This window comes from Harmonia axyridis, chromosome 2 (assembly GCF_914767665.1).
Source record: "Harmonia axyridis chromosome 2, icHarAxyr1.1, whole genome shotgun sequence".
NCBI classification, from domain to species: domain Eukaryota; kingdom Metazoa; phylum Arthropoda; class Insecta; order Coleoptera; family Coccinellidae; genus Harmonia; species Harmonia axyridis.
The window spans coordinates 54,651,020-54,678,863 of NC_059502.1; the positions used below are offsets into that span (position 1 = coordinate 54,651,020).

The 27,844-nt window shown below is 36.5% G+C and overlaps 1 protein-coding gene and 1 long non-coding RNA gene across 3 annotated transcripts in view; one reads left to right on the top strand and one right to left on the bottom strand.

Moving 5' to 3' along the window:
- The window catches only part of LOC123672228 (dynein axonemal heavy chain 8-like), a 133,542-nt gene that overhangs the window by 77,672 nt on the left and 28,026 nt on the right, over positions 1–27,844 (bottom strand). For both annotated transcript variants that reach the window (XM_045606244.1, XM_045606243.1), the window contains exons 9-22: positions 27,698–27,841; positions 24,989–25,263; positions 21,859–22,084; positions 19,723–19,836; positions 17,513–17,908; positions 15,884–16,019; positions 14,180–14,359; positions 12,155–12,308; positions 9,583–9,797; positions 6,590–6,726; positions 6,350–6,530; positions 5,263–5,425; positions 5,020–5,194; positions 694–1,112 (exon numbers count right to left, since the gene is read on the bottom strand). In XM_045606244.1, coding sequence (XP_045462200.1) covers positions 694–1,112; positions 5,020–5,194; positions 5,263–5,425; positions 6,350–6,530; positions 6,590–6,726; positions 9,583–9,797; positions 12,155–12,308; positions 14,180–14,359; positions 15,884–16,019; positions 17,513–17,908; positions 19,723–19,836; positions 21,859–22,084; positions 24,989–25,263; positions 27,698–27,841 — 2,915 coding nt within the window. The remainder of the gene's footprint in view (positions 1–693; positions 1,113–5,019; positions 5,195–5,262; positions 5,426–6,349; positions 6,531–6,589; positions 6,727–9,582; positions 9,798–12,154; positions 12,309–14,179; positions 14,360–15,883; positions 16,020–17,512; positions 17,909–19,722; positions 19,837–21,858; positions 22,085–24,988; positions 25,264–27,697; positions 27,842–27,844) is intronic.
- On the top strand, positions 3,896–4,377 carry LOC123672241. Its single transcript, XR_006746234.1, has 2 exons — positions 3,896–4,095; positions 4,318–4,377. It is a non-coding gene; the product is annotated as an uncharacterized LOC123672241 (long non-coding RNA).

A 27,844-nucleotide genomic window follows, 5' to 3' on the forward strand; every position in this document is an offset into this window, starting at 1 on the left:
AATAACACTGGTTGTATGGCGTTGGTGGTGACTTGAATATTGTCTTTCAATGCTTCAGGAGTTGTTGGTTTGCCGCCATAAGCCAATGCCTTACATAGCCCCATAAAAAGTAATCGAGAGGTATTAAGTCTAACGAACGAGGGGGCCAGTTAACAGGACGACTTCTGGAAATGAAGTTGTCACCAAATTGATTTAAGAATAAATTTATGATTTAGCACGCTGTATGGCAATTTGTGCTGTCTTATTGGAATGGAACGTTGTCGATGTTTAGCTAATTAATTTTTTTGAACTAAAAATCATGATGTCAATAGCGTGCAAACCGTTACGGGTTTGAATATTGTCTTGCTCCATATACGGCAACTTCGCGTAAAGATGGAACCATTCCATCAGAAATGAGTTCCATCACTAAACACAGTTCTTTGGTAAAAATGCTAATCTTCGGCCAATTTCGAATTAGCCCAAACAACAAAAATTAGACATAAACAGTGGTCATTTGGCTCCGATTCTTGCACGGAAAGTATTTTATAGGCACTAACGCCAATTGGTCCACGTAGTAGAAGGATAAAGGCCAATAAGTTGAGAACGGCGACGTACAGACATTTTGACGTTCTTGATTTCACGAAATATTTCAAGTTTTTCAATAAAATCAATTATATTTCAGTTATCCTTGTAGTCTCATCAAATTTGACTCACCTGTTCTGGAATTCGGTCAATTCCGCAATTATAACCTCGGTGTCAACATCAGACCACAATATATCGTAGTAGCCATCTATGCTCTTGTTTACTTGCAGGTACAATCCATACAGTTTGTTCAAGAGATTGAACTCTTTCTTCCTCTTGTGTAGGATGGGGTAATCCTTAACCTCTAAGCCGAACAGTCTCTCGCCGCTGCTGTACATTTCGAATTTTCGCCAAAGCTCGTCGAAGCGATCTTGGAAAACTAAGACGCGATCGCTGGCCTCCCTGGCTTCCAGACCCGAGACCATTGGACCTTTCTCTTCGAAATCTTTGTCGAAGGCCTCGACCTCGAAGGCGAACTTATCGACTCCGGCAGTCAGCTCTTCCAGAAGAGGCGCTTGCACTTCGTAGATGTTCTCTTGGGTTTGTTTCGCCTGAAATACATTTATAAATTAATATGATAGGATCGTTGATCATATATTACTATTATTTCAACATTTTTAACTGGGGTCGTTGTGGCTCGGTAAGCCTTCCGGGAACTGCGACTATGTAGATCTTTTGTTCTATACCCTATATATTCTAGTTCTAGTTCCTCAAGATCAACTTATACTTTCTCCATCTACTACCTATTCAACTGAGACTTCACCACAACATAATTTAACAATTGAACATCTATCACCTAGAGAAGAACATATAGAAACATATTTATATGCTGATGACGCTAATGTTTTAATATCAGGCCAGACTATTGGAGATGTCATGAACACTTTGAAAACATCAATGACAGTGATTGAAAAATGGTGTATCGAAAATGGTTTAGTTCTCAATGGGAATAAAACTAATGTTTTAATGTTTTCAACTAATCGCCCAAATCTAACATTTCCGGAGAGTATCACTTTTGACAATGGAATAGTTCAAGTAAGATCTTGTACTAAATTATCAGGTGTATTTATTGAGAGCAATCTTGGTTGGGGGTTGCATTGTGAATCAGTGACGAAGAGACTGCATACGATCATATATACACTAAGAGCCATTAGAAATAGAATAGATATAGACACCTTGAGGATTGTTTATTTTGCAAATTTTCAATCGATTATGGCATATGGAATCATTTTCTGGGGTGGGAGCACCCAGGCTGAACGCGTGTTCATCGCTCAGAAGATGGCTATGAGGATAATGTTTCACATGAAATACAGGGAATCATGTCGGGGTATATTCAGAAGATATAATATACTAACTGCACCTGGTCTATATATCTATAAAATTTTATTATTTTTGTTCAAGAACAATTCTTATTTTCAGAATTTTAGAAATGTGAATAATACCAGGAGAGTGATTGATTATCTATTACCTATTCACAAATTAACGAGTACGGAGCGTAATAGTTTTTATATGAGTATGAAACTCTTCAATCATCTACCTAGGAAAATGAGAGCCATTAAGGAATTGAAACTCTTCAAAAGAGAATTATTAGCAATGTTAATAAAATGTGAACCATATTCAATACTTGAATTTATAGACTTTTGTCATGTACATATAGCATAGGTATGGTAGTTTCATTTGTAAAGAATTTTTGACTTGTTTTCATTTTGTAATTGTAGATACAATTCTGGAAATAAATACTATTATTATTATTATTATTCATGAAAATTCAAAGAGGTCGTCAATGGCGTCGATAAAACTGACAACCTCCTTAGGAGCCTTGGCCGTTATCTCACGAGTATTCAGGAACGGCTTCCCAATATGAATGGTTCTTAAGCCAGCCAGCTCTGGACACTTGCATACCATGTGTTCAGCTGTTTCTGCTTCTGATCCACAAAGCCTGCAAATCTCATCTACTGACTGAACGATAAAATTATCGTTCCGAAGATTTAATTCAATGGTGAGGAATATCAGTCACAAGGAACAGTTGTATACAATTTATTCAATGGCAAAAAAATTTCCTTGATCAGGCTGCTGTGCTTGTCGAGAATGGTTATCCCAGTAATTCAATATATCATATAAGATTTTTTATTCGTCTATTAGTACAAGTGATTCTCGATCATCCAATGATGTTGATCAAACGACACATTATTGTAAATGAGTCTATATACCGGGATGCTCTCAGCAATTAGCAAGAATAATGAGCAATCTCTCAAACAAAGTAGTTTTGTATTATAATAAAACTGTGGGCATATTGTTCAGTCGACTAAAGGATGGCAGTCTGTTGATGAGACATTCTAATTTAGTATACAAAATAGATTGTTCAGATTGTGCTGGCAGTTACATAGGCCAAATAAAATAGTACGAACATTCAAGGAAATGGTTTTCATCAAGAGAATAAAAGATTCTGTGAATACACGCACCGATATTGGTAGTTTGAGTTCGGTGTATTTTAACTTAATTAATAAGGTTATAGTATATTATTCAACGAGCGGTAATGTAAGTCATAACGAGCCGCAGGCGAGTGCTGTAATTCATCAAGTGAGTTATGACCATTACCGCAAGTTGAATACTATACTTTATCTACGACTATATCAATAAATACTAAGAAAAAAATACAGGCTTAGAATAAAGACAGAAGGAACGGGAAATAAACATAATGTGCTCGATCCCGTACGAGAGAGATGGAAACTTAGTGCTACCAATCACAATCGAACTAGCTTCGGCCAGCTCGAATTCAGTACAGAGTACAGACATAGAAATTTATTGAAAAACCTTAATAATTGCCTATAAAAATGCATTAAAATATACCAAAAAATATTCCCTGTAAACGATTACTTAATGATCTTACTGCTACACCAATCTTGAAAATTTTTTCAAACTCCTTTATATTTTTTCGGGCAATTAATTCTGTATGGTAATATTAGCTGTTTGTCTTTTGGAAATGTATACCTTTATAATATTTCATCTTCACTATCCGAATTAATCGTTTTCAGCAAAACATTCACAATAATTAGATATCAACTTAATTTGAAAACGTCAAAAGTGACATTCCCTCGGACATTCCTCCCCTCAATAACAATAATGGAATGTTCCCTTTCGGCCAATCGAATAGAAGCAGAGAAGTATAGAAGCACAGATCCATATTTTTCGATTTATAATAGTGAGTTATAGTAGTGAGTTATTATAAATCACGCTGTTTGTTAATATATACTATTAATTGCTCAAAAGCAGTTGAATAATGAGTGTATAATTCAATAGGAGTAGATAAAGGTAGATAATTTTATTGCGCGGTAGTTCGTGTTTCGTTTTGAATCGGGTGTGTAGTATGTCTCACACATTTTAATGCAGTCTGTCTTGCCTGATGCTTTTGTTTATACTGATACGTCTTGTTTGATATGGTTTTAATGCTATCCTGAGAATGCCATTTTATTGTATGAACATTTATTTGATGATTTCGATGTATTCGAATGATTTATAACCGTTATTCATAGGGTGAGATCGCTTTTTCTTGTAATTTTATTGTTTCCTTGGCCGACCTGGCGTGAATTGTTTATGTTGTTTTACTTTATATTTATATTCATTGTTATTTTGTCATCTAGTTTATATTTCATATTTATTATTGTATAGTGACGTCATTTTATCTATTTTTTGTCTTTATTGCTACACCAATTGTATGATCCATGCCGTTGTTTATAAATTGGTTTTTGTTTTTAGCCTGATGAAGGAGCTAAATGCTCAGAAACGTTGCCATTGAATAAATTGTATACAACTGTTCCTTGTGACTGATATTCCTCACCATTGGGTACAAATGATGTTTGTACAGACGGTGCCCCGCCAGCAGTCCCACCATAACCCAAAGCTCGCGACAGCTTCAAGAGCTTTCTGGCATAGGTAGGTGAAATTATCACGAATTTCTTGACCTGAGTAAGTCCAGTGGGTTATCCTATTATTCAACTCCCATTGCTGGACCGCTGCCTTATATTGGTCTTTTCCTAGTCCACAGAAAGACTCCAGTAGTTGTTAACATTGATGCACTTTTTGCAAATTCATCGGCTTTTTCGTTTCCTTCAACACCACAGTGCACTGGTACCCATAGTAGAGTCACTTCATTGCCTCTGGCCAGTTTATTTATGGTGTTATGGCACTCTCACGTTCATCATATAAGTAAATAGGTCGGACCGAGACCTTCCACAGAGTTGAAAACCTGTTGACATAAGCTTTCATATGAGGTGCAACATGACCTATCTTCCCTATTCGAAACTTGATTTCTACTTTATAATTCATATTGCACCTGGAATTTTCGGTTGTCGAATTAATTTTTCGCTAGACAAGTTAAATGTCTTACAAGGAACTTTGTAGTGAAATGAAAAATGCAAAATTTGGTTCTGATGACGAAATTAAATGAAAAGAACTCACATGAACACCCATGTTTCCGAAGTTAAATCTTAACGTATCAACTCTCTCGATATCTTCCCTTGGGACGTCTATTCTGAATCTGTTGAAGATAGAATATGCTTCTTCCATGGCACCCAGCTCCATGTCCATTTCAATGAAGTTATCCCGAATTCTCTCCAAGCATTGCATCGCTAATCTGAACAGAAAGGATTTAGCTTAATGAGCCAAACACATAACTAATTTTCCAACTCGTTTTCCAATCACCTGCAGTCGTCGAGATCCCTTATCTTCTTACTCATTATTTTCTCTTGAGTCTTGATGAAATCAACCATTTTGTTAAGCCTCTGTTTATTTCTCAAGGCCAGATTGTTACCCATTATGTACTTCCAAGCGTTCGATTCCACCAGAAGAGCAAGTTTGAATTCATCTGAGTAAAAAATAATATAATGAGATATTGCACGAAATTCTTCTCTGTTTTGCGTTGGTAGCATTGTATCATTTTAATTCAATATTACTAGAGGCCTGGGGTAGCAGTAGGTGTCTATTGCACCAAACAGTATTTTAATTCCAGCATTATTTTTCACTTTGGAAAACAAAAGTGGAGGGTTTTTCTATATGAGGTTGTTTCATTTTGATATTAAAAAGAAGCAAGTATATTTCTAGATATCAATGGATGTTTATTTTGTAGGGAATCTATCGATTCCTCCGAGAACTGAAGAATTTGTTGTACAAACTTAGGATTATCAAAGCCACACCCCTAAGGGATCCGTAGAAAGGCTTTGTTAACGGTCGAACGGAAAACAGCCTGAATGCCCATAAAACTCGGCATTTCAGGGCGAATAATTCAATTGAGTTCAGACCAGTCTACAACTACAACATATGTTCAACACTTGCACCGACAACGAGAAGATTAAAGATTTTCACATCTGTTCCCGAGACCGACGAAGAAGTACATGCAACGACCCAAGTGACCAGTGACCCTGAGAATCGATTAGACAAATTATCATCTTCTTCACACATTTTTAGTGGGTTGGAAATAAATTGAATAAGTGTTTTATCTCGTTCTTTTATTTCCCTAATTTGTCCTTGGCCGTGAACTACTTTAATCACAGTATAAGGACCAAAACCCACAATTTCATTGTGACGAGGAAGGTCAACGAAACCAACAAATCAGCCCCTACACCTGATTTTTTCTAGCTACTCCTTGAGTTCTCAGCTACTCCGATAGCTGAGAATAATGATGATGTGATGATGACTCCTTGAGTAACGTTAAAAACAGTGATGTGCCACTTTCAGTCAGAAGAGAACTCACCAGAAGAAAAATTGATCATATAAGTGCATGCAATTTTACCTAGGTCTATCTGGATGGGTCCTAAGTTAACATCTTCCGGTAAACTTTCGATTTCATCTGCTCTAGCCTCATACTCTTTGAACTTCTCCGTTATCTCGACTGGAAGCGGCCCTTTTTCGCAGAAATCATCGATTATTTTCTCCCGATCGTCGGACCATAAATAAGAGTAGTTCAAATATCTCTACAAAAAATATGTGGATTGAGAATTTTCCTGAGTTGCATGATAAACATATTAGGTACATTCAAAACGCTGGCAACGTCAGGTTTGACGAGGTACATGGCACCCTGTAGACTCATGTAAAGTCTGATGACCTCTTTGTTTTCGGCCACCTGTTTGTAGTAATTCACCGGTGCTGGTTTTGCTGGTGCCGTAGAATCTGGAAACATAAAATTAATATTTATATTATTATGTATAGGGACAGGGTGTTTCATCATAAACTAGACAAATATATATGTATAGTCGCGTAGATAACAAAACAAAAATTTTGTTCGAATCATGAAAAAAAATTTTCAAAAAAATTCTCAGAAAATTGAATTCATTCAGATAATAAAATTTAATTCGGAAACCAAAAAAACAAATGCATTGCAGGTATTTCCCAATTTTCAATTTTTTTTCGTAATTCCCCACCTTTTCTGAATTATGCTCTAAAAAATACTTTGATGTTACCAGAAATCGCAACTCAAAGGTTATACATAACTGAAATATTGCTCAGAAATGACGTTGAATACCCTGTATCTTGTTTTTTTCGAGGTATATAACTTTAAGTTGGCATTACTGTTCAAGATGGCGACCGATTTAACAGCTGTCAAGTGATTTATTCTCAGTGAGATGCATCTAAGATGCATAGAATACCTGGTGTCTACTTATACCTGTAAAACTTTCAGACAAAACGGGAGATTTATACCTACTTGATTTCGAGGGATCGCGGGCTTTTCAGATGGCGCATACATCGTTTGAATTTGACATTTCTCTCAATTCTCGATACTTGTGAACCAAGGGCGTAGATCTTTTTTTTCTTGGGGAGGGATAATCGAAAAAAAAATTTTTGACAACTTTTATTCATATCTGTAATGTTAGAAAAAGAAGTTTGATAATGAAGTTTGAACCAAATTACTCGAAATAATTTTTGTTGTTACTAATTCGGTTGTTCTTACCTTGTTCTCAAATAAGAGTTACGAAGGAAAATGAGAAATTACTTGTATAATTTTGAGAAAAAAAAGTTTCATGAATATGAGCCCACAAACGCTTTGCTTTCAATATACAGGTTGTTTCTAGTGTGTCGTACAGTTTATCAAATATTTATTAATCTTCGCTACAGATTAGGTAAATAACTACCAAAACTTAAAGTTAATGCATTCATTAGAGCTTACTAGCTGGATCTTTATAATAATTTGGATTATCCTGAGGATTACTAGAGATTCTTTCTCGAAATCGATAGCAGATACGACAAAACTATAACAAACCAAAAAGTGTAGTACTGGACCAGAGTTTTTTTCTACATTTTTCTAAACTAACAGCCATTCACCAAAATATATTTTTGGTGGAAGGAAGCAGGCATCCTTCCAGAAAATATATCACCCTGTAGATTTGCATTCAAAATTAGCATATCACATAGTGAAAACTTTAAACTGGAATATCTTTGGCCAATTCATATTAAATATCTTGTGAAGGGAAGGTTATACGAGAAAATAACTTGAACTTCAACACATGTATCTCAAAACTAAATGTTTGGGGACTCATCTTATAGGACTTTTTTTCTTGAAATGATCCGGAAATCTGTCATTTTCATTTATATCTCCAATTTAGGAGCACCGTGTAATTACCCCCAGAATCCCCCTATTTCTACGCTCTTGTCATGAACTTTGAGTATAGAACAATAATATTTTATATTCTATGGTCTGTCATTATATTCCATTCATTTCAGTAAAAATTCGATATGAACTGAATTGTAATTTATTGTGAATGTTTGCAGTGTCTAAAATCAGTATTTCCTTTTTAAACGGCACCAGGGCAGATGCGGGAATTCGAAAAATTTTAAAGAGCGCCACCTTACAGCACTCTGGTGAAGCAGACCACCAAAGCAACAGGTGGGTCTCTCAAAAAGTCTGAAACAATATCGAATCAGTAAACACACCAGGTATTCTATGCATCTTAGATGCATCTTAATTCTCAGTTTGGTTTGGCAATTCATCATGAATAGACGCACGCCTGAAAAACGCTTGCAAATAGTGCAATTTCATTTCGAAAATAATGGTTCTGTGCGGAATACGTACCGCGCACTAAGTCCATTTTATTTTGTTTAGCGATGAAATGCACTGCTGGTTGAATGGCTACGTCAACAAAAAAAACTGCCGTATTTGGAGTGAAGCTAATCCTCAAGTGTATGTCGAAACAACGTTACATCCAGAAAAACTAATTGTTTGGTGCGCTTTATGGGCTGGTGGAATCATTGGTCCGTACTTCTTCAAAAACGATGATGGCCAGAACGTTACAGTCAATGGTGATCAGTATAGAGCCATGATTACTAACTTTTTCATTCCTGAATTGAACAACCATGATGTCCAGGAGCTGTGGTTCCAACAAGACGGCGCAACATTCCACACAGCTCGTGCTACAATCGATTTATTGAAAGACACGTTTGGTGACCGCCTAATTTCACGTTTTGGACCTGTGAATTGGCCTCCAAGATCTTGTTATTTAACACCGCTAGACTACTTTCTGTGGGCCTATGTAAAGTCATTGGTCTATGCGGATAAGCCACACGCCCTTGACCATCTGGAAGACAACATTCGCCGTATTATTGCCGATATACGGCCACAAATGTTGGAAAAAGTAATCGAAAATTGGACGTCCAGATTGGACTACATCCGAGCCAGCCGTGGCGGTCATATGCCAGAAATCATATTTGAAATGTAATGCCACAAGTTTATCTTGCAGATAAATAAAATTCATGTCAATCGAATAATCCATCGTTGTTTTATTGCAATTTAAAGTTCTATAGCTTTAAAAAAAACACCCTTCACTTTGAAAACATGTTATATGTCATAAGGCAAAAATGATTCTCTCGGTGTCATCTACACGACTATATCTGTTTGTCCAGTTCAGGATGGAACATCTTGAATAATACTTTTTAAGGTGACTATGTTGATAAAAAAGTCGATTTTTCAAGAAAAAATGTGTTTTTACTGATTATGCCTGGGAATTATTGAGTAAATTGTTGATAAAAGATTACCAGAATTCTGTTTTCGTTGTTTTAACGACATTTTCTTCGGCGTAACTCCTCTCTGTCCCCAAAGATAGATGTATTTGTTGCACTCAAGAATATTACCCACAACTTGAGCAAACATGGACTGTATCACGGTTAGATCAGGATTAATCACGGTGTTCGGAATCTGCAATTGCATTTTGGTCCTCATCATTGGAATCATCTCGGCATTACCTCGAATGCTGCAAATGAATCAAAATAATGGAGAATTAGAAAAGATGTATCGAGAAGTCTCTGTGGCGACAAAAAGCAGTAAGACATAATGTCTGTGTCTAGTTGAAATTGTCGACACAATACTTAATATAAATGTACCTGCATTAGTGTAACAATGGTCTTTCGTGGTACCATTGCGCAGGTATACAACTTAGAGAATAAGAAAAGGAAGAAGAAATTCACGGTGTACAATATGATTTTATGTTTGCAACTCAGATATAAAACTGGGAAAAAGTGGAGTTCAGTGGAAGGTAGTTACGAGGTGATGTTTTCAAATTTTGTACCACAATAAAGTTCTAGTCTGTTGTCCATTAGTATTTTAATAATCCCCACGAAAACGCGATGCCCCAAATCTCTTAAGGTACGTTCTATTCGAGATGACTTTCTACAGGGTGATTCAACGGGATGGCTTATTAGACGTTTATGGAAAACTAATCATAATTTTGAGCTGAAAATTTGCCTATTGGGGTCTGAGACAATGGTCTTTCTCACTGAAATATTTTCAGATCTCTACAACTTACGGTTATATCGGAAACAGACTACTACTTCCTTATTTCAAATGGCACACCCAATATATTATTGCATCATTAGATAGCTTTTTTGATTACAATTTTGGCAATATGCTATACCTTGGGTAAAAATTCAACGGTTCATGAGATATTGGGATTCTTATGAAAAAAAAGGTGGAGATGAGGACTCACATTTTTTGAATATTTCAGCAGAAAAAGCTTTTTTAGAAAATTTTTCTTTTTTTTTTCGATTCCGCAAATACGTAGTATTATAAGACTGTTTGCGGTTTGGGCCAAAAATGTACAGGGTGTTTATAAGAGGATCATGAACTTGGACAACTCAAGTGCAACAAAACTCAAGATTTTCAAATTAGAACCTATATTTTTTATTATTTCAGTCGATACTACGTCCAAAAATAGTGGGGGTTACTCAAGCAAACCCTATACCTAAAATGAATACTTCAAAAGTTATCGAGGAAGAACTTCAAATGAGGAAAAAATGCTATTTATAACTGTGTGGAGTAGTCTGCGATTTCCGAAAAACACATAAAGAAACTAAAATTCGATGTTTTCATAACTAAATTTGACATATCAAGAATTGTAATGAATTATTCGTAATTGAAAATTGTATTGGTTTATGGATTTCTCAAAAATCCCAACGAAAAATTAATTAAAATTCATGAAATGTAAAATTTAGTTATCCAAAAATCGAATTTTAGTTTCTTTCTGTGTTTTCCGGAAGTAACAGACAGTTATTAACACAGTTATAAATAGCGGTTTTTCCTCATTTGAAGTTCTTCCCCAATAACTCTTGAAGTATTCATTTTAGGTATAGGGTTTGCTTAAGTAACACCCACTATTTTTGTACGTAGAATCGACTCAAATAATAAAATATATAGGTTCTAATTTGAAAATCTTGAGTTTTGATGAATTTGAGTTGTCCAAGTTCATGTTCCTCTTATAAACACCCTGTACATTTTTGGTCCAAGCCAAAAATAGTCTTATAATGCGTATTCGCGGATTCGAAAAAGAAAAAAATTTTTCGAAAAAAGCTTTTTCTGCTGAAATATGTAGTCATCGCCACCTTTTTTTTCATAAGAATCTCAATAACTCATGAACCGTTGAATTTTCACCCAAGGTATGGCATATTGCCGTAATTGCCATCAAAAAAGCTATCCAATGATGCAATAATATACTGGGTGTGCCATTTGAAATAAGGAAGTAGTAGTCTGTTTCTAGTATAACCGGAAGTTGTAGAGATCTGAAAATATTTTAGGGAGAAAGATCATTGTCTCAAACCTCAATATGCAAATTTTCAGCTCAAAATTATGATTAGTTTTCCATAAACGTCTATTAGACCATCCCGGTGAATCACCCAGTATAACGATAGTCGTTTAAGGTTCTAGTTGTCATTGATCATTTCTTTGTGTTTTCTATAGAGCTCTCTTGTTACCAGCTTACTAAGATGGTGACCGAGAGGCAAATATACGAGATCACAAGTTGAAATCAGAAAAGAGGTTCTGAAAATCTATAAACCACCAATTTTTAAACTTTAAAGTCGAAACTCCAAAAGTTAATCGAAATATTCGGTATTATTACATAATTAATAATAACCACCAGGTAGGACAAAATGTTTCGGGTAAAATGTTAGACCTACGATTTTCGTCCAAACGGTTGGTAGTTGAACGACTATCACAACCCTCCTCCGAGCAAAACGTACTTTATGAGACCTCTAAGAGCTCTGAGATCAGAGCTTGTACCAATAACAAGAAACCTTCGACCTCGGTGGAAGCCTTCTTAATGTGTTCTTGAATTACCTTGTTGCTTTTTGTTTCAGTTGTTCCAAGGAAGATTTTACCATCTTCACTAACGTATCTGACAGCTTCATGTTGAAATAACTGAAGAGCTCGACGCAGTCCGTCTTCAAGGTTTGGAGGTCGAGTGGGGTCCTTCCGATGAGTTCTTTGAAAGCTGGAATCGAATGGTTAGAAAAGTGGCTTGGCCACAAGAAGTGTGTCGCATCAGCACATAGCATTCTAAATTTAACAGGCCAGAAAAGTTCATCGGCTCTTTAATTATCTTCAATACCACAATATCCCGGTACCCATAGTGACTCCGGCCAGTCAAGAACGTTAATCTTTATTTTTTTTCGGGGAAAAAAGTTCGTCAGGTACTCATCAATTATTTTATCAAACCTAAGTTATATCATAAGGGCATCTCATTTTTCCGAAAATAATCGAAAACGTTGCTAAGTACATATAATTTTAACAAAAAGCGTGAGTACTGGTGGCAACAAAAATCCGTGTTGAAGACGATGTATATTTTGCAAGAAAAAATTTTCTGTTTTCAAGAAAACCGGAAGTTAAAATGAAAAGACAATTGGTGAGAAATTGTTTTTAGACCTTCTTATTTTGAAAACCAGTCAAATTTACAAAGAAATTTTTTTTTGGGATAATGGGTTTTCCTCAATAATTTGGACAGCCCGTGAAAAATATAATCATTGTGATGGGTCACTTTTCAATAATGCTCAAAGGATGAGCCACAAAATCCAGTGACCCGCTTACGTGGTATTGTTGAGATTCACGTTACCCGTAGAATTTTCAACATTGTCATTTTGCTTTCAAAATACGTGTAGGTATATGAAGTTATATTTAACGAATTTTTTCTACGGTCAGTTTTGTATATGTTATTAATATGATGGTATAGGAGGTTATTTCAATATTGCATTGAAACCATTCAATAATCATCTATCTATAGAACACTTTGATTTTACGCTTTCTAATAACTATATCATCACGTTTTAATTCAACGTTGATATAACCATATCATTCATACTCTCTGTCATTTATTTCGGTAACATTTGTGTTCAACATCATATCGTCGTTCATGTTGAATATGTATTTCAATCGACCTTTCAACCGTTTTTCATGTCAAACGGTTGATAGTGATAATGGAATATTTGTTCGATGATAAAACTACGATCTAATTATATTACTATAAGCAACGTTATTTCCCCATTATCTCAGAAGTTTTCAACGAATATTACATTAAACAGATGAAGGGAATTGTCTCTAAACCATTAAATTTTTGAAAACGGTCGAATTTGCAAAAAATTTTTTCGTTGAAAAAAGGGTTTTCCTCAATTACTTTCCATGCCTTTGTTTGATATTTTTTCGATAACATATTTGGATAGCTCGTGAAAAATACTATCATATTGATGGGTCATTTCGCTCAAAGAATTAATCACAAGATCCAGTGACCCGCTTCCGTGAACCACCTTGTCCAAAATTTGCATTACTTTTATGTTTATTTTAAGGAGGAAGATCTATAATACAGAGAGCTATTTTGAGTAAAGTAAGTAAGTAAAAGAATGATATTTTTTCATTCATTTGTGATGTCCAGAAATTCATACATTTATTTAAGCTAAACCAGCACAGTCACCCATAACACACTGAGAATTTCAGTTCACGTTAAAATACTGAAGCCAAGCTGTGCCGAGCGTGGTTAGAACTTGGATGGGTGATCGCATATAAATTATAAGAGAATAATATATATTGGCATTACAGACAGTTTTCACTTATTTTATTTTAACTTTTTCCGGAATTAAAATGATCTGTAATGCCAACATATATTATTCTCATTTCACATCGTTATATTAACGTACCTGTGCCCATTGGATTCCGAGTCGAAGCTAGAGCCCACTCACAGCAATTACTCAGGAGTGGGACAACTAAAGGGCGTTAGTCTAATACAATTTTGTGTGACTTTCGCGAAGGAGTTTCGCTAATTTTAGCCTAGCTTTCTGGCCTGTTGAATAGTGTAGGCTATGATCAGAAAAATACCTGCATCCGGCCCCACTATCAGTTTTGAGGATGAAGTGACCGGCTTCACAGCCAATTCAGGATCCAGCCAATCGTATTTACCCTGTTGCAAGTCTTCCTGGTCGATGATGTCGAGGAACTTCGTTATCAAACCGATCACTGCTCTCTCCGTCTTGACGGATTTCAGTTCCAATTCCTTCACTAAGGAAAAACTTCTACAGTTATTACAGTGAATAATGATGAAGAATTGTTAACATTGTATGGAGAAAAAGTGTGAAAAAGCTAAATGAAATAACCTGATGAAGGCGAAAGCCGAAACATGTTGTTACAGTGACAATCAATAGATGAATAAGACTTTTGATCTCTTTCATCTTCATAAATGGAATAAATTAATTATCTTGGCTACTGTACATACATATTTATGGAAAATAACGAAACACGTCAAATTTGAATTTTAAATTGTCATTCTTCTTCGTAAAAATACGAACCCCACCTTCAACCTCCTAAGAGCACTTGTGATACAACGTGTGAAAGGTCTCTTCATTCTTTATTCAGAATTGTTAATACTTTCAAAATTTTTGCTGAAATTAAATTGTGTCGATCACCCCAGAGATGTTGAATAATGTTGGAAGAAATTTTTATTTGAGGTTAGGATGTAGCCAAGGGCTTCACAATGAACACTTTAAACAACTTCTTCATTAACATTCATAATTTTTTGATACATTTTGTATTATATTTGAGTTTTCGGTATTTTACCAATTTTTGCGAATCACTTGATTTCATTTTTTCTAATTTGATTTTTGCAATAAATGTCAAAATGATAAAATTTCTCAATAGAAAATGAAACGATTTTTCTAAAGATTTATCACAAGCCCATTTGAAAAACAAGGGATGTACCCCTCTTCAGAATTTTGAACTGCCTACCTATGTCGAGGTATGGATTTCACAGCCCTATTTCAATGACATATTTCAAACAGAACCGAATGTTCTGTCTCAAATATGTCATAAGACGCTCCGAATGAGCGTCATATGTTCAGTTGAAGGATTGCCATTTAACAATATGGATCGTGTGAAATTGTGAAAATTTACTACGCAAGTAATGATATTCTGTAGTAAGTACAACACATCTTTTGCTGAAGGCTTAAGACCCACAAATCATCGAAATGCAAGATCGACAGAAAATATTTCTCCTGTGAGTGAAAGTGTTAAACAAGATCCAAATTTATCCATTCCGCGGCGCGCAAAACATTTGGGCCTCTCTTACGCCACGCTTTGACGTATTTTGCATCTAGGTTTGCATTTCCATTCTCATATGGTTTATCTGACAGAATAAATAAAGCCAGCTGACCATGGAATACACCTAGGTGCTTGGAAAAAAAGTTTGAATGATGCTTTTTTGCAACGGATTTTCTTCTGCGACGAAACACATTTTTCACTTGTTGACTATGTGAACAAGCAAAATTGTCGCATATGAGGTACTGGAAATCCTCATGTAACCGCTGATACTGATGAGACATCCTTGATCAGATCCACAATTTTCCCACATTTTTCTGTGGTGCTGAAAGAAGCTCATGCCCATGTAAGTTGAGAGTAGGGAGAAAAATCTAAATATGACGTTGACACATTTGCCTGGGTCTCAGTTCAATATTAGAGAAGTTTCGCTCTCTTGAACTTCACTAGACTACTACAAGGAAGGATGAAGTACAACATTAATGAGTTACTTACCTATTTTGTTACCATACTTGATATTTTCCTCATAGAATTCTTTTGGTTTCAGCGGATATTCGGGCAAATAAACTAATGGAGTAGCAGTAATACTTTCTAACACTTCGTCTATTCTGGCCTCCTTCATATCTTTCACCTGAAACATTTTTTCAGCTTTGTTGAGAAAAGTCTATATAGCGAAATTTCATAGTCATTTGTTGCTAAAAATCAGGTTAACTGGAAAGCTTTCCTGAAGTTTTGAAAATTGGTGATTTTATGGAATCCGATGTTCTCTTTCCGAATTTAAACTTTGCCAACTCGTATCTTTGCTGACTGACCCATCAAAAAACAGGATTGGCGGCTAAAAAACTTCGTTGAAAAATATAGGGTGTCCCATTCAACAAACGCCAACTTTCCCATTTAAAAAACATCTATAGACTTGAACGATGATTGATTTCTTTGTTCTATTGTGAGCAGCATATGAACTGTAAAAACTACTGAAATAACCTTTCACAATTTTTGAAAAATCTCGAACAGAAACCAAGATATAGCGAAATATTTGAAGTAGTAAGCTCAGATTTATAGGCTTCAATGCGTTCAAAAATTCCCGTGTTATTCCCGCCGTGTGCAACTACAGCTGGCGTTTTATCAGCGATTTGTGACATATAGGAAGCTCAAATTTCTAGTATTACATTACATGTTTAGAATTAAATTTGGATAATTGGAGGGGATGTGCGCTTAATTTGAAAGGTAAAATTTCAACTTTGTTGGCAATTCGATGTTTTGATAATTTATGTCGGTGAAGGGAAATTAGTTGAAATGGCTTTATATTCAAATAACTAATGTGTAGAAACAGAAAGGTTATCGGGTATGTAGTCAAACTTGAATAATTTTAGCTCTTTATTGTTTCAGCCAAGCTTTCGGACAATAACTTGTCCTTCTTCAGGGCTACTGAAAAATTACATAAAGTTGTAAAAAACACACAGAAATCAATACAGCAGCACTTACTTATATTTATTGCACGTATAGTCAAGTGTTTTATTTCTTTTATTAATATTATATTTATTGCATTGAAATACATTGAAATATTTTTAACATTTAAGACTCACATTGATGTTAGTTCTGCTGTATTGATTTCTGTGTGTTTTTTACAACTTTATTTAATTTTTCAGTAGCCCTGAAGAAGGACAAGTTATTGTCCGAAAGCTTGGAAAGCTTTCTGTTTCAAATTATAAATTGTTAGTCGAGATTTACAAGTAGTTAATGTGTAGAAATTTCATACTTTATAAATTCTTTCATGTGAGGCCCGGCTTCACTTGCCTCATGCTACGAGCCGCCACTGCTATGTTGGAGGTTTACTTGGTACTCGATCACGAAGTGGGTGCACGTTGTATTCAATGGTATAGTATATCCAAAGTCACTTGGAGGAAGCTGAATATATCGATTAAAGAAGGGTTGTCCAAGTTTCCAGAAATTCCTTTGGTGCCAGTGAATTTTTGTTTAACAATACTTTCAAATAAACCTCGGTATTTATAGCAGATCGCGGAATACACTTCAAAGGGACATCTATGGCCAAGCGTTCTTATAAACTAGTTCAAGTGACTTTGGATATACTACATATAATCATGGAAACTTTTCGATGAAACTCACCTCCTTTATAAAAATCTGAACGGCATCCAGCAACATGGTGACCTCTTTGCAGAAATCTGGGATCTTTGTCGAGGTCCACGTGATCGTGGAGAAGGCGGGCAAGAACGCCACCTCGATCTTGTAGAGCGGAGCGCGCATCATCTGGATAAAGAGAGGAGGGATGCTGCTTCTCAACTCGTCGTTCCTCTCGATGAGCGCCTTCGTGGCAGCGTAAGAGTTCAGAATCTTCTCCTGACAGAAGACCATTATCTGGCCAACATCCGGCACGCCACAGAACAGACGGTACATGTATTCGGCCTCTCTGATGCACTCGTGAATGTGAGGATCGAAATTCAGTACGTACCTCCTGGTGGTTGGGTGCTTGACCATAATGGGTGAATTCAGGCAGTGCCGAACCTGAAACGTCACAAAATTACACAGTTGTTTAGGTGATGTCTATGAGAGTATTGTGTGTGTATTGTGAAAGAACTAATGAAGGGTTTTTCAATAAAAGGGTTATATCTTCGCCTGGAGGAAAATATATTCAAATATGTTCACAAAAATTAAAATATCGTTCGAAAAAAAAAAACAGTGTTGCAAATTTCATCAAAAAAAGAACACTTGAGAAGTTTCTTATCAACGTTCGTCTCATTAATCACTTTACCTTATATTCTATTATAACGGGTGTTTTTTTTTTCGAGGTATATAACTTTAAGTTGGCATTACTGTTCAAGATGGAGACTGATTTAATAGCTGTCAAGTGATTTATTCTCAGTTTGGTTTGGCAATTCATCATGAGTAGACTCACGCCTGAACAACGATTGCAAATAGTGCTATTTTATTTAGAAAATAATGGTTCTGTGCGGAATACGTATCGCGCATTAAGTCCATTTTATAGTCGACAAAATCGTCCATCAGAGCAGTTAATTCGATTAACCATGGAACGTTTTCGCACCACGTTTACTCTTATTGATAACTCGCATCCCCAGAGACGCCGTACAGAAGAAGCTATTGCTGCTGTCGAGCGTAGCATTGAGGAAGACCCGAATGAGTCTATCCGCCATCGAGCACAGGAATTGGATCTGTGTCCAACCACTTAATGGAAGATTTTGCGATAGGATCTTGGTTTGCATGCTTACAAAATTCAACTCGTGCAAGAATAGCCAAACGACCATCAAGTAAGGCGTAGATTCGTCGAATGAGTCCAAAATGAGATAGCCGTTGTTCCCGATTTTCATAAGCGAATTTTGTTTAGCGATGAAGCGCACTTCTGGTTGAACGGCTACGTCAACAAACAAAACTGCCGCATTTGGAGTGAAGCTAATCCTCAAGTGTATGTCGAAACACCGTTACATCCAGAAAGACTGACTGTTTGGTGCGCTTTATGGGCTGGTGGAATCATTGGTCCGTACTTCTTCAAAAACGATGATGGCCAGAACGTTACAGACAATGGTGATCGGTATAGAGCCATGATTACTAACTTTTTCATTCCTGAATTGAACAACCATGATGTCCAGGAGATGTGGTTCCAACAAGACGGCGCAACATGTCACACAGCTCGTACCTCAATCGATTTATTGAAAGACACGTTTGGTGACCGCCTAATTTCACGTTTTGGACCTGTGAATTGGCCTCCAAGATCTTGTGATTTAACACCTCTAGACTACTTTCTGTGGGGCTATGTAAAGTCATTGGTCTATGCGGATAAGCCACAAACCCTTGACCATTTGGAAGACAACATTCGCCGTGTTATTGCCGATATACGGCCACAAATGTTGGAAAAAGTCATTGAAAATTGGACGTCCAGATTGGACTACATCCGAGCCAGCCGTGGCGGTCATATGCCAGAAATTATATTTAAAATGTAATGCCACAAGATTATCTTGCGGATAAATAAAATTCATGTCAATCGATTAATCCATCGTTGTTTTATTTCAATTTAAAGTTTTATAGCTCTAAAAAAACTCCCTTTATAAGTCAGAGAAAAAAATAGGAAAAACACAGCAACCACTGTAATTGACAGAGCGGGTGAACTGGCAAGTGAGAAAAGAAATAAGGATTTATTCCAATAAAACCCGATTGAGTTTGCAGGCTCAAACATGGTAACTATTTGATATCGATTTTAATAGAACATTGAATGCTAAATACCATAAAACCATGATCGAAGGAATTCGTTATCATAGTTCCAGTTGGAAAATGGTGAGTAGAGTGAACAAACACAAAATACTTACTTGGGCAGCGTAGTCATACCACGCTTCATGGTACAGCTGTTCATAATGTACAAACACCATCGATAGAGCGTTGAACAGCTGAATGCATTTCTGAACCTTTCTATGTTTGATCACCTGAAGAGAAACAATTGACTCAAATTAATCAATTTCCTTCATATCTACTACATATTCTAATAATAATTGTAATCCATGACAAAAGCTTCTTTTTGTTTTTAGAAACATCTCTATATTTTAGACTAGACGTCTAGTAGAGCGATCTAATATGTGGAAGAATGTTGAGGTAAATCACTTGTGCTAGTCCAATTAGGAAGAATTTGGGATGAAATGATAGCAGATTCATGAACGTGAAATTCTTAGCAACTATTGAATCGATAGCAAGTAGACCTGCTGATAGATATCTGAAGATCGCTAGAGCCTGCAACGTTTTCATACCCCGGATATAACCGGATATAAAAAATGCGATTTGAGATTTTAAAACGACTTTTTGCTTATTTTCCGTTGACTGAAACGTTGTTTGTTTTGTGGTTGTGATATATCTCTCAGAATTCTTCAATTTCTTAATTTTTTTTTGTCTATCTATCGTCGAGATTTGTAATAAATTATCAATCTTTCTTTGAGATTGAAAATTTCCGATCATTCATCTACTGAGATTTGTAGGTTTTGATGTTCAATCCATTGATATTAGAAGGTAAGAACCATTCTGAAAATTGAACTGTTTGGTTATTCCATCATTAAAAATAAGAACTGTCCAGTTATTCTTATCCATCGAGGGTCTGAATCTTCGTTGACACTGCCAATGTGAATAAAAAAGGAGAAACCCTCAATTGTATTCAGTTGTTAACTCCTTAGATTTTCTGATGATATTAAGTATTCCTTATATAGAATGGAAAAGAAACGACCTTTTGTGAATTCAATGTAAATAACTGTTTAATTTTGAAGAGTATTGAATGCCGAGGTATTTTCTATACTGTTGAGATAATTAGAAGAACATATTTACTCAATAAGTGTCAATCGTAAAAAGTTGCCAGATTAGTAACACTTTTTTCCCATGAGGCCATTCTCAAACTACCCGGGGCACGTACCGGTAATGAAAAAAATAAAAATCAGAGAGTCTGGTCTGCCCTGACCATTTATTTACCATCAACGGACCTTCTCAGTGACGACTGACTAGTTTATAAAGAAAACTAGTAACATTCACTACTATTCTAAGTAGAATGAAAATTGGGAAAGAATGTACCCAATCCATGCTTTCGAAAAGACTGCCATCAAGTGGTACATAGATTTTTCTAAAACCACGTAGGAAAATGACGCTGGATTATTTGGGGCTGGCACCAAATGCTCACTATCGATAAGCCGTTATCCAAATGACAATTGAAAGATGCGTGTCAATGAACATACTAGTAAGAAACAGGAATGTGATATAGATATATTCTGACAGTCAGGCTGCAATCAAAGCATAAAGCTCACATTTAATCAATTCTAAGATGTTATTGGACTACCGAAAAAAACATAATAGGCAAGAATAACAAGTTTTGTTCGGTCTGGGTTCCCGATCCCTCGAGAACTGAAGGAAATGAAGAAGCACAATCCTCTTGCATTTCCCAAGAACTTTTCTGTTATATAATATGTAAATGTACCTACAAGGAAGAGTTTCAGGAGAAGGAAAAAAATCGAAAAAAATACACTGGTGGAATCTTCCTGGGTTGCATCATTACACAAAGTTTCTTCGAAATTAGCGAGATCTAAGAAGTATCTGGATCTTGGCAAGAATATAACACACCTCCTCTTTTGGCATTGCAGCCTCCTGAGGCTGCAACCTCATGAGAATGAGACTAGCAGAAAACGAAGAGTACAGATTCTGCGAGAAGGAAAAAGAAATTCCGGATCACCTGCTGAAGGAATGCCTCACCATTCCTAGCCAATGAGGGACTTATGTAAGTGAGAAAGTAACAAGCCATCCCAGATACTGGAGTTCATTAGAACTCTGTAACTGGAGGGTGGGCTGACAACTACGATGACTAATGAAGAGGACAACTTTTAAATCTACAAACTATCAACACTTCTTTCGGTCAAACAAACTAGATGTTAGAATAGTATGATTTCATAACGAAATGATATTATTTCTCCAATACTTACCCTCTCCTTAGTTTTGAAAATCCTCATGGGCTGCAATATTCGTCTATAATACTGTCTTATCCATCTTATACGACCACTAGCAGGCGGCATATTCCTCGGGACCAGAGGAGCTTGCCTTTCTTCATTGTAACGGTCTCGCAAAGTCTCTAGTTCCTCCTGGAACATTATCATCGCTTCCAAATATCTCTCATCCAGATGTAAACAGGGCAAGTCCAATTTTTCGAATCTGAAATATGAATAATTGACTGAACGTTATAAAGGTAAGTGATGTTCGAAATTCGAGTCAAGAATGGAAATGAATTCGACCCACTCACGAAGGATTTGAGATAAACATCAATTATGCTCAGCCATCGTCTACATGATAAGTTTCGAACGAAATGCCATCAATCGATTCTTGAATGTTATCGATAACATTTTTCTCGATTTTCGGAAGTCCTTTTTTATTTCTGTTCACTCACGATTATGACTGAAGGGTTTATCCCTTATGTGGTTCCAAAAATGAACGTAAATAAAACAGACTTTCATTTAGAATATCGATAAAATTTTTATTTCAATTTATTATGTGTGGAATACATCATTTAAATGTCTTCTGCGGATATTCTTGTGGAGTAATTTTCTATGACATGCCAGCACCTTTCGAGAAATTTATGACCAATAATTTGACGGATATTGGTTTTAAGATCCTCAATAGTCTGAGGATTAACTGCTTAAAAACCATCCTTCTCGTACCCCACAAAAAAAATCCAAAGACGAAAAATCACAAGATCTTGGTGGCCAATTCAAATCGCTGAAACAAGAAATTGCGTCCAAGGAATTTTAATTTCACCTTCATTGCAAGAGCAATGAAGGGAAGATGGGTCGGGTTGTGTGGTTTGTTGCACCATCCTGCTGGAACCACATCTCTTTGAATTCCATATCAATCACTACAGACCGAAAACATTGGTAAAGATTTGGCTATGACGATGAAAATTGACGGTTTGAGTGACATCTTCTTCATTTTCAAAGAATTCACCAAATCTTTCATACCAAACAATGACTTCTTGTGGTTTCTCAACATTATCATGAGGATTTTTACTACCTACCCCTAATACGACAATGTTGCTTGTCTGCGTAAGCTATGAGTCAAACATGTGCTTCGTCGCTGAAGACAATTCCATGAGAAAATGGTCATCCAAACGTTGTTGTTCAAGTACTCAATCGACATAAAGCCTCCGCATTCCGTGGTCAGCTGTCTTTAGTTCTTGGGTCAATTCAACTTAATAAGAATGGAGATGCAAATCCAAATACAAAATACGTTATAGGGTGCCGTAATGGAGATCCAAATATTGTTGATAAATGGATGGTTGGATAAATGGATAAATTTGGATCTTCTTCCATCTCTATTATATGCACAAGAGTCTATTTATTCTTCTTCACCTGCCTAGTCCTGATTAATGGTGAGATTATAGCTTTTTCGTGGTCTTCCTATTCTATTTATATAAATAGGTGATTCATCACGTGCTACTCTTACTATTCTTTGTTGGTCCATTCGATTTATATGCGTATTCACTCCTTCTTTCTACTCAATACCTAATCGTTGATTTTATTCACTTTACATGTTCGTCTTATGTTAGCACTTCGTTTTTTGTAAAGTTTTTTTCAGCGATTCTTCAATTCTCTATTCTCCAAGACCCTTCTGGTAGTTGCTGCATCTGATCGGGTTTCTGCTCTGTATGTTATCATAGGTCTAACGATAGTTTCAAAAATTAATGCCTTAGTCTCAATATGTAGATATTAATTTTTCCATATTGTGTCATTCGAACAACCAGTTACCCTCAGTGCTTTGTTTGTTTTCTCACTTCTGACTCAACATCACCATATCCAGAGAGCTCTATGTCCAGGTATTTAAACTTCATCTCCTGCTGTATTATTTGATTATCGACCACAATTTTGCACCTGATTGGTATTTCAAATGCCGTCAAGCTTGTTGTTTTGGATGCAGAAATGACCATGATCAGAGACCTGGCTACACGGACAAAGCTATAAGCAATATCTAGGGATCGTCTTCATTTTCTGCAACAAGCACAGCCTCATCAGCGTAACATGGAATTGTGATATGTTTTTCCCATCTTATATCCCTTCAAGCGGCGTACTTGCTTTATAATTTCGTCCATAATTATATTAAAAAAGGCTGAAGGACGATGGCCATTTGTTTGTTTATGAACAATAAAGGACTGTTACTACTACTACTATATTAATCCAATTGTTTACTGAAATTGATTCGATCAGTTCTCCGTCAATTCTGACTTATAGTATGTTGGCCCTAGATATGTTTTCAATGACCTTAATTAAGGGCAACATCCTGTAGCTTTTTTGTAGATATATGAAGGCAGGTTCAATGGATTTTTCGACAATTCGCCTTGAATCAAATACTGCATCTGTGCAAGATCTGTCGTTCTAATGCCTTGTTGTTAGTCTGAGAGGGATACTACGCTATTTATCTTGTTAATTATTTTAGTTATCAACTTCAGTGTCGAGTTCGGTAAATTGATGCCCCTGTAATTTTCCAGTAATTTTTCATAATCCTTCTTGAACAAGAGAATAGTATTGCTTGTCCGTCTTATGTGGTGATCAAAGATATTTTTAGCTAGTTTAGCCAGATGTTGCACAATACATTGTCCGCTGTATTTGAGCAGTTCGTTGGGAATTCCGTCCAGAGTGGGGCTCTTTCTGTTTTTTAGATATTCAAGTGCAAGTTTTATATCTATACCTTCTATTTTTCAATCTCGTTCAACATTTTCACATACAGCTGCAATATTTTCGCTAGAGCATGCATTTTGATGATGTATGGTCCTTGAGACATCAGTAACGGATCCAGTCTCTTCGAATTTTTTTACTGTCTTACCAATTGTACGTAGAGGTGGACGATTATGGTGACCATAATTTTACTACTACAAAATCATTATTTTTGTAGTAAGTAGTAAGTTTTCACATGTTCAGCATTAGATAAACAATCCTTAACATATGACGCTACGAATGACAATTCTGTTTGACATATGTCATTGAATCAGGTCGGTGAAATCCGGACCATGAAATGAATAACCCAGTAGGTAAGGTACCTATATTTTAAAGCAAAATATGCAAAACTTACCTCCACAAGAGTCTTAGTACGTTATGGACATCTTGAAGTCTCGACAAAGAGGCCCCAACAAATTCCTCCAATTCCCATTCGGTATCGACGACGTTCTGTCTGTATTCTGCATAATCTTTGTCGAAAAAGGGTAGTCTGTGATTCAGGGCATCATACTTTTGACTAGATATCTTTGTGAAGAAATCCTTAAACTTCTGGGCGAACACTTCGATTCCCTCTATAGTGCTCGATTGCAGAATTGAGTAAGTGATGGTGGTTTGTAGTACATTGCATATCTACGACAGATGAAATATTGTCAGGATAAGAAATAGCATAATAAAGGGTGTTTTTTTTTAGAGCTATAGAACTTTAAATTGCAATAAAACAACAATTCGATTGACATGAATTTTATTTATCCGCAAGATAATCTTGTGGCATAACATTTTTGAATATGATAACATTTGTGGCCGTATATCGACAATAACACGGCGAATGTTGTCTTCCAAATGGTCAAGGGTTTGTGGCTTATCCGCATAGACCAATGACCTTACATAGCCCCACAGAAAGTAGTCTAGCGGTGTTAAATCACAAGATCTTGGAGGCCAATTCACAGGTCCAAAACGTGAAATTAGGCGGTCACCAAACGTGTCTTTCCACCAGCCCATAAAGCGCACCAAACAGTCAGTTTTTCTGGATGTAACGGTGTTTCGACATACACTCGAGGATTAGCTTCACTCCAAATGCGACAGTTTCGTTTGTTGACTTAGCCATTCAACCAGAAGCTAAACAAAATAAAATGGACGTAGTGCGCGATACGTATTTCGCACAGAACAATTATTTTCGAAATAAAATTGCACTATTTGCAAGCGTTGTTCAGGCGTGAGTCTATTCATGATAAATTGCCAAACCAAACTGAGAATAAATCACTTGACAGCTGTTACAATCAATTATAATATCACAAAAACATAAACAATATTCGATTATACACCTAGTCAACAAAACCGGCTGGCTCCTGTTGTTGATTCCGTTTGTTTCCTGTTTTCCTCCAAGTGTTGTTCATCCTAACTCTTTCACCGTACTGATGAGGGCGGAAAGCCCGAAACACGTGTCTACGGTTAGCACTTCTCCTCAAGAGATGCCCGTTATCTTTTTCTTTCTTTCGTTAATAATTATTTTATAGTTCAAGTAAAAAGTGTGTCTATCGTACAAAAAACGCTATATGAATCTTGATCGTTAAGGACTACCACACTAATGTCCTCGATTGGTAAAATGTCCTTACCGTTCTCGATATTTATGGCCAGTTGCACCATTTGCCTAAACATTGATTAAAAATTGAAACATTGATTACTTTATGATTTCTCAAGAAAAATCAATTTTTAGGCAAATGGTGCAACTGGCCATAAGTATCAAATGAACCTCAAGGGGGCGCATATCTACATCACCACGGACAGCCAAACCACGCTGACATCCCTGGTGTGTTGTCAGGGGTCTTTGCTGACTTGGGAGTGCCGTAACACCATAAAGCAACTGGCCAGAGGAAATAAGGTGACTCTACTATGGGTACCAGGGCACTGTGGGGTTGAAGGAAATGAAAGAGCGGATGAACTTGCAAAAAGTGTATCAAGGTTTAGACCTGCTGGACCTGAGCCTTTCTGTGGGATAGGAAAAGACCAATACAAAGCTGCGGTCCAGGTATGGAAGTTGAACAGTAGGACAATCCACTGGACTAACACTCCTAGACTTGCTCAGGCAAAGAAATTCGTGAAGATTTCACCTACCTACGCCAAAAAGCTCCTGAAGTTGTCGCGAGCAGAGCTTCGGGTGATGGTGGGACTGCTGACGGAGCACTGTCGGTACCAACATCATTTGTACCTTATGGGAAAGTCAGCAGACGAGATTTGCAGGCTCTGTGGATCGGAAGCAGAAACAGCCGAACACTTGTTATGCAAGTGTCCGGAACTGGCTGGCCTAAGAACCATTCACATGGGTAAGCCGGTCCTGGATACCAGAGAGGTAACGGCCAAGGCCCCTAAGGAGGTTGTCAATTTTATTAACGTTGACGACCTCCCTGGGTTTCTATGAATGAGTAGGGTAGTGAACAAAAGATCTGCATGGTCGCAGTTCCCGGAAGACTTACCGAAGCAAAACGACCCCAGTTCAAATAAAAATAATAATAGGCAAATGGTGCAGTTGCACCATTTGCCTATTATTATAATTAATATAATATTCACATTCGTTAACAAGTTTACGGTGTATTTAAAAACCTATTGTTATATGGTATGGTCTTGACGATGAATGCGAATTGTGGAAACTCAGTTGCACAGAGGAAGTTGGCTGTCATTATTTCGCCAGCCACCACTGTAAAAATTCGAAAGTCAAAAGGAAATTTTGGAATTTGTTGATGAGTTGTCATTTATCCATAAAATTGATTTTTTACACTACTGACATAGTGAGTGGTCTGTTACAACATTGATTTGTGTGAGTACTACTTACTGAAGTAGCTTGGGTTACTATTTGATCGAAAATGCGTTATCTTACAGGAGACTTCGTGTTTTTGTTGTTTCAAAACATTGAATAATGAACTTCCGCAAGGATCGGTTTTATCTCCCATACTTTTTAATTTATACTTGTGTGATATCCCTAATACTTTATCTGAGAAATTCATATATGCCAATGCTATTGCTCTTGTGTTTCGTCATTCTGAGTTCGGAAGAACAAATGAACCCTTACCTCTTCGATTCTCCTCTTGAAGGTTTCGAATTTCCCGAAAATGAACATTTCCGAACATCCGAATGGCTTCTCGCCGACCTCTTTCATTTCGCTACAAATCTGATTGTAGCACTGGTAGTATTTCAAGTACAAGTCCAGGCATTTCTA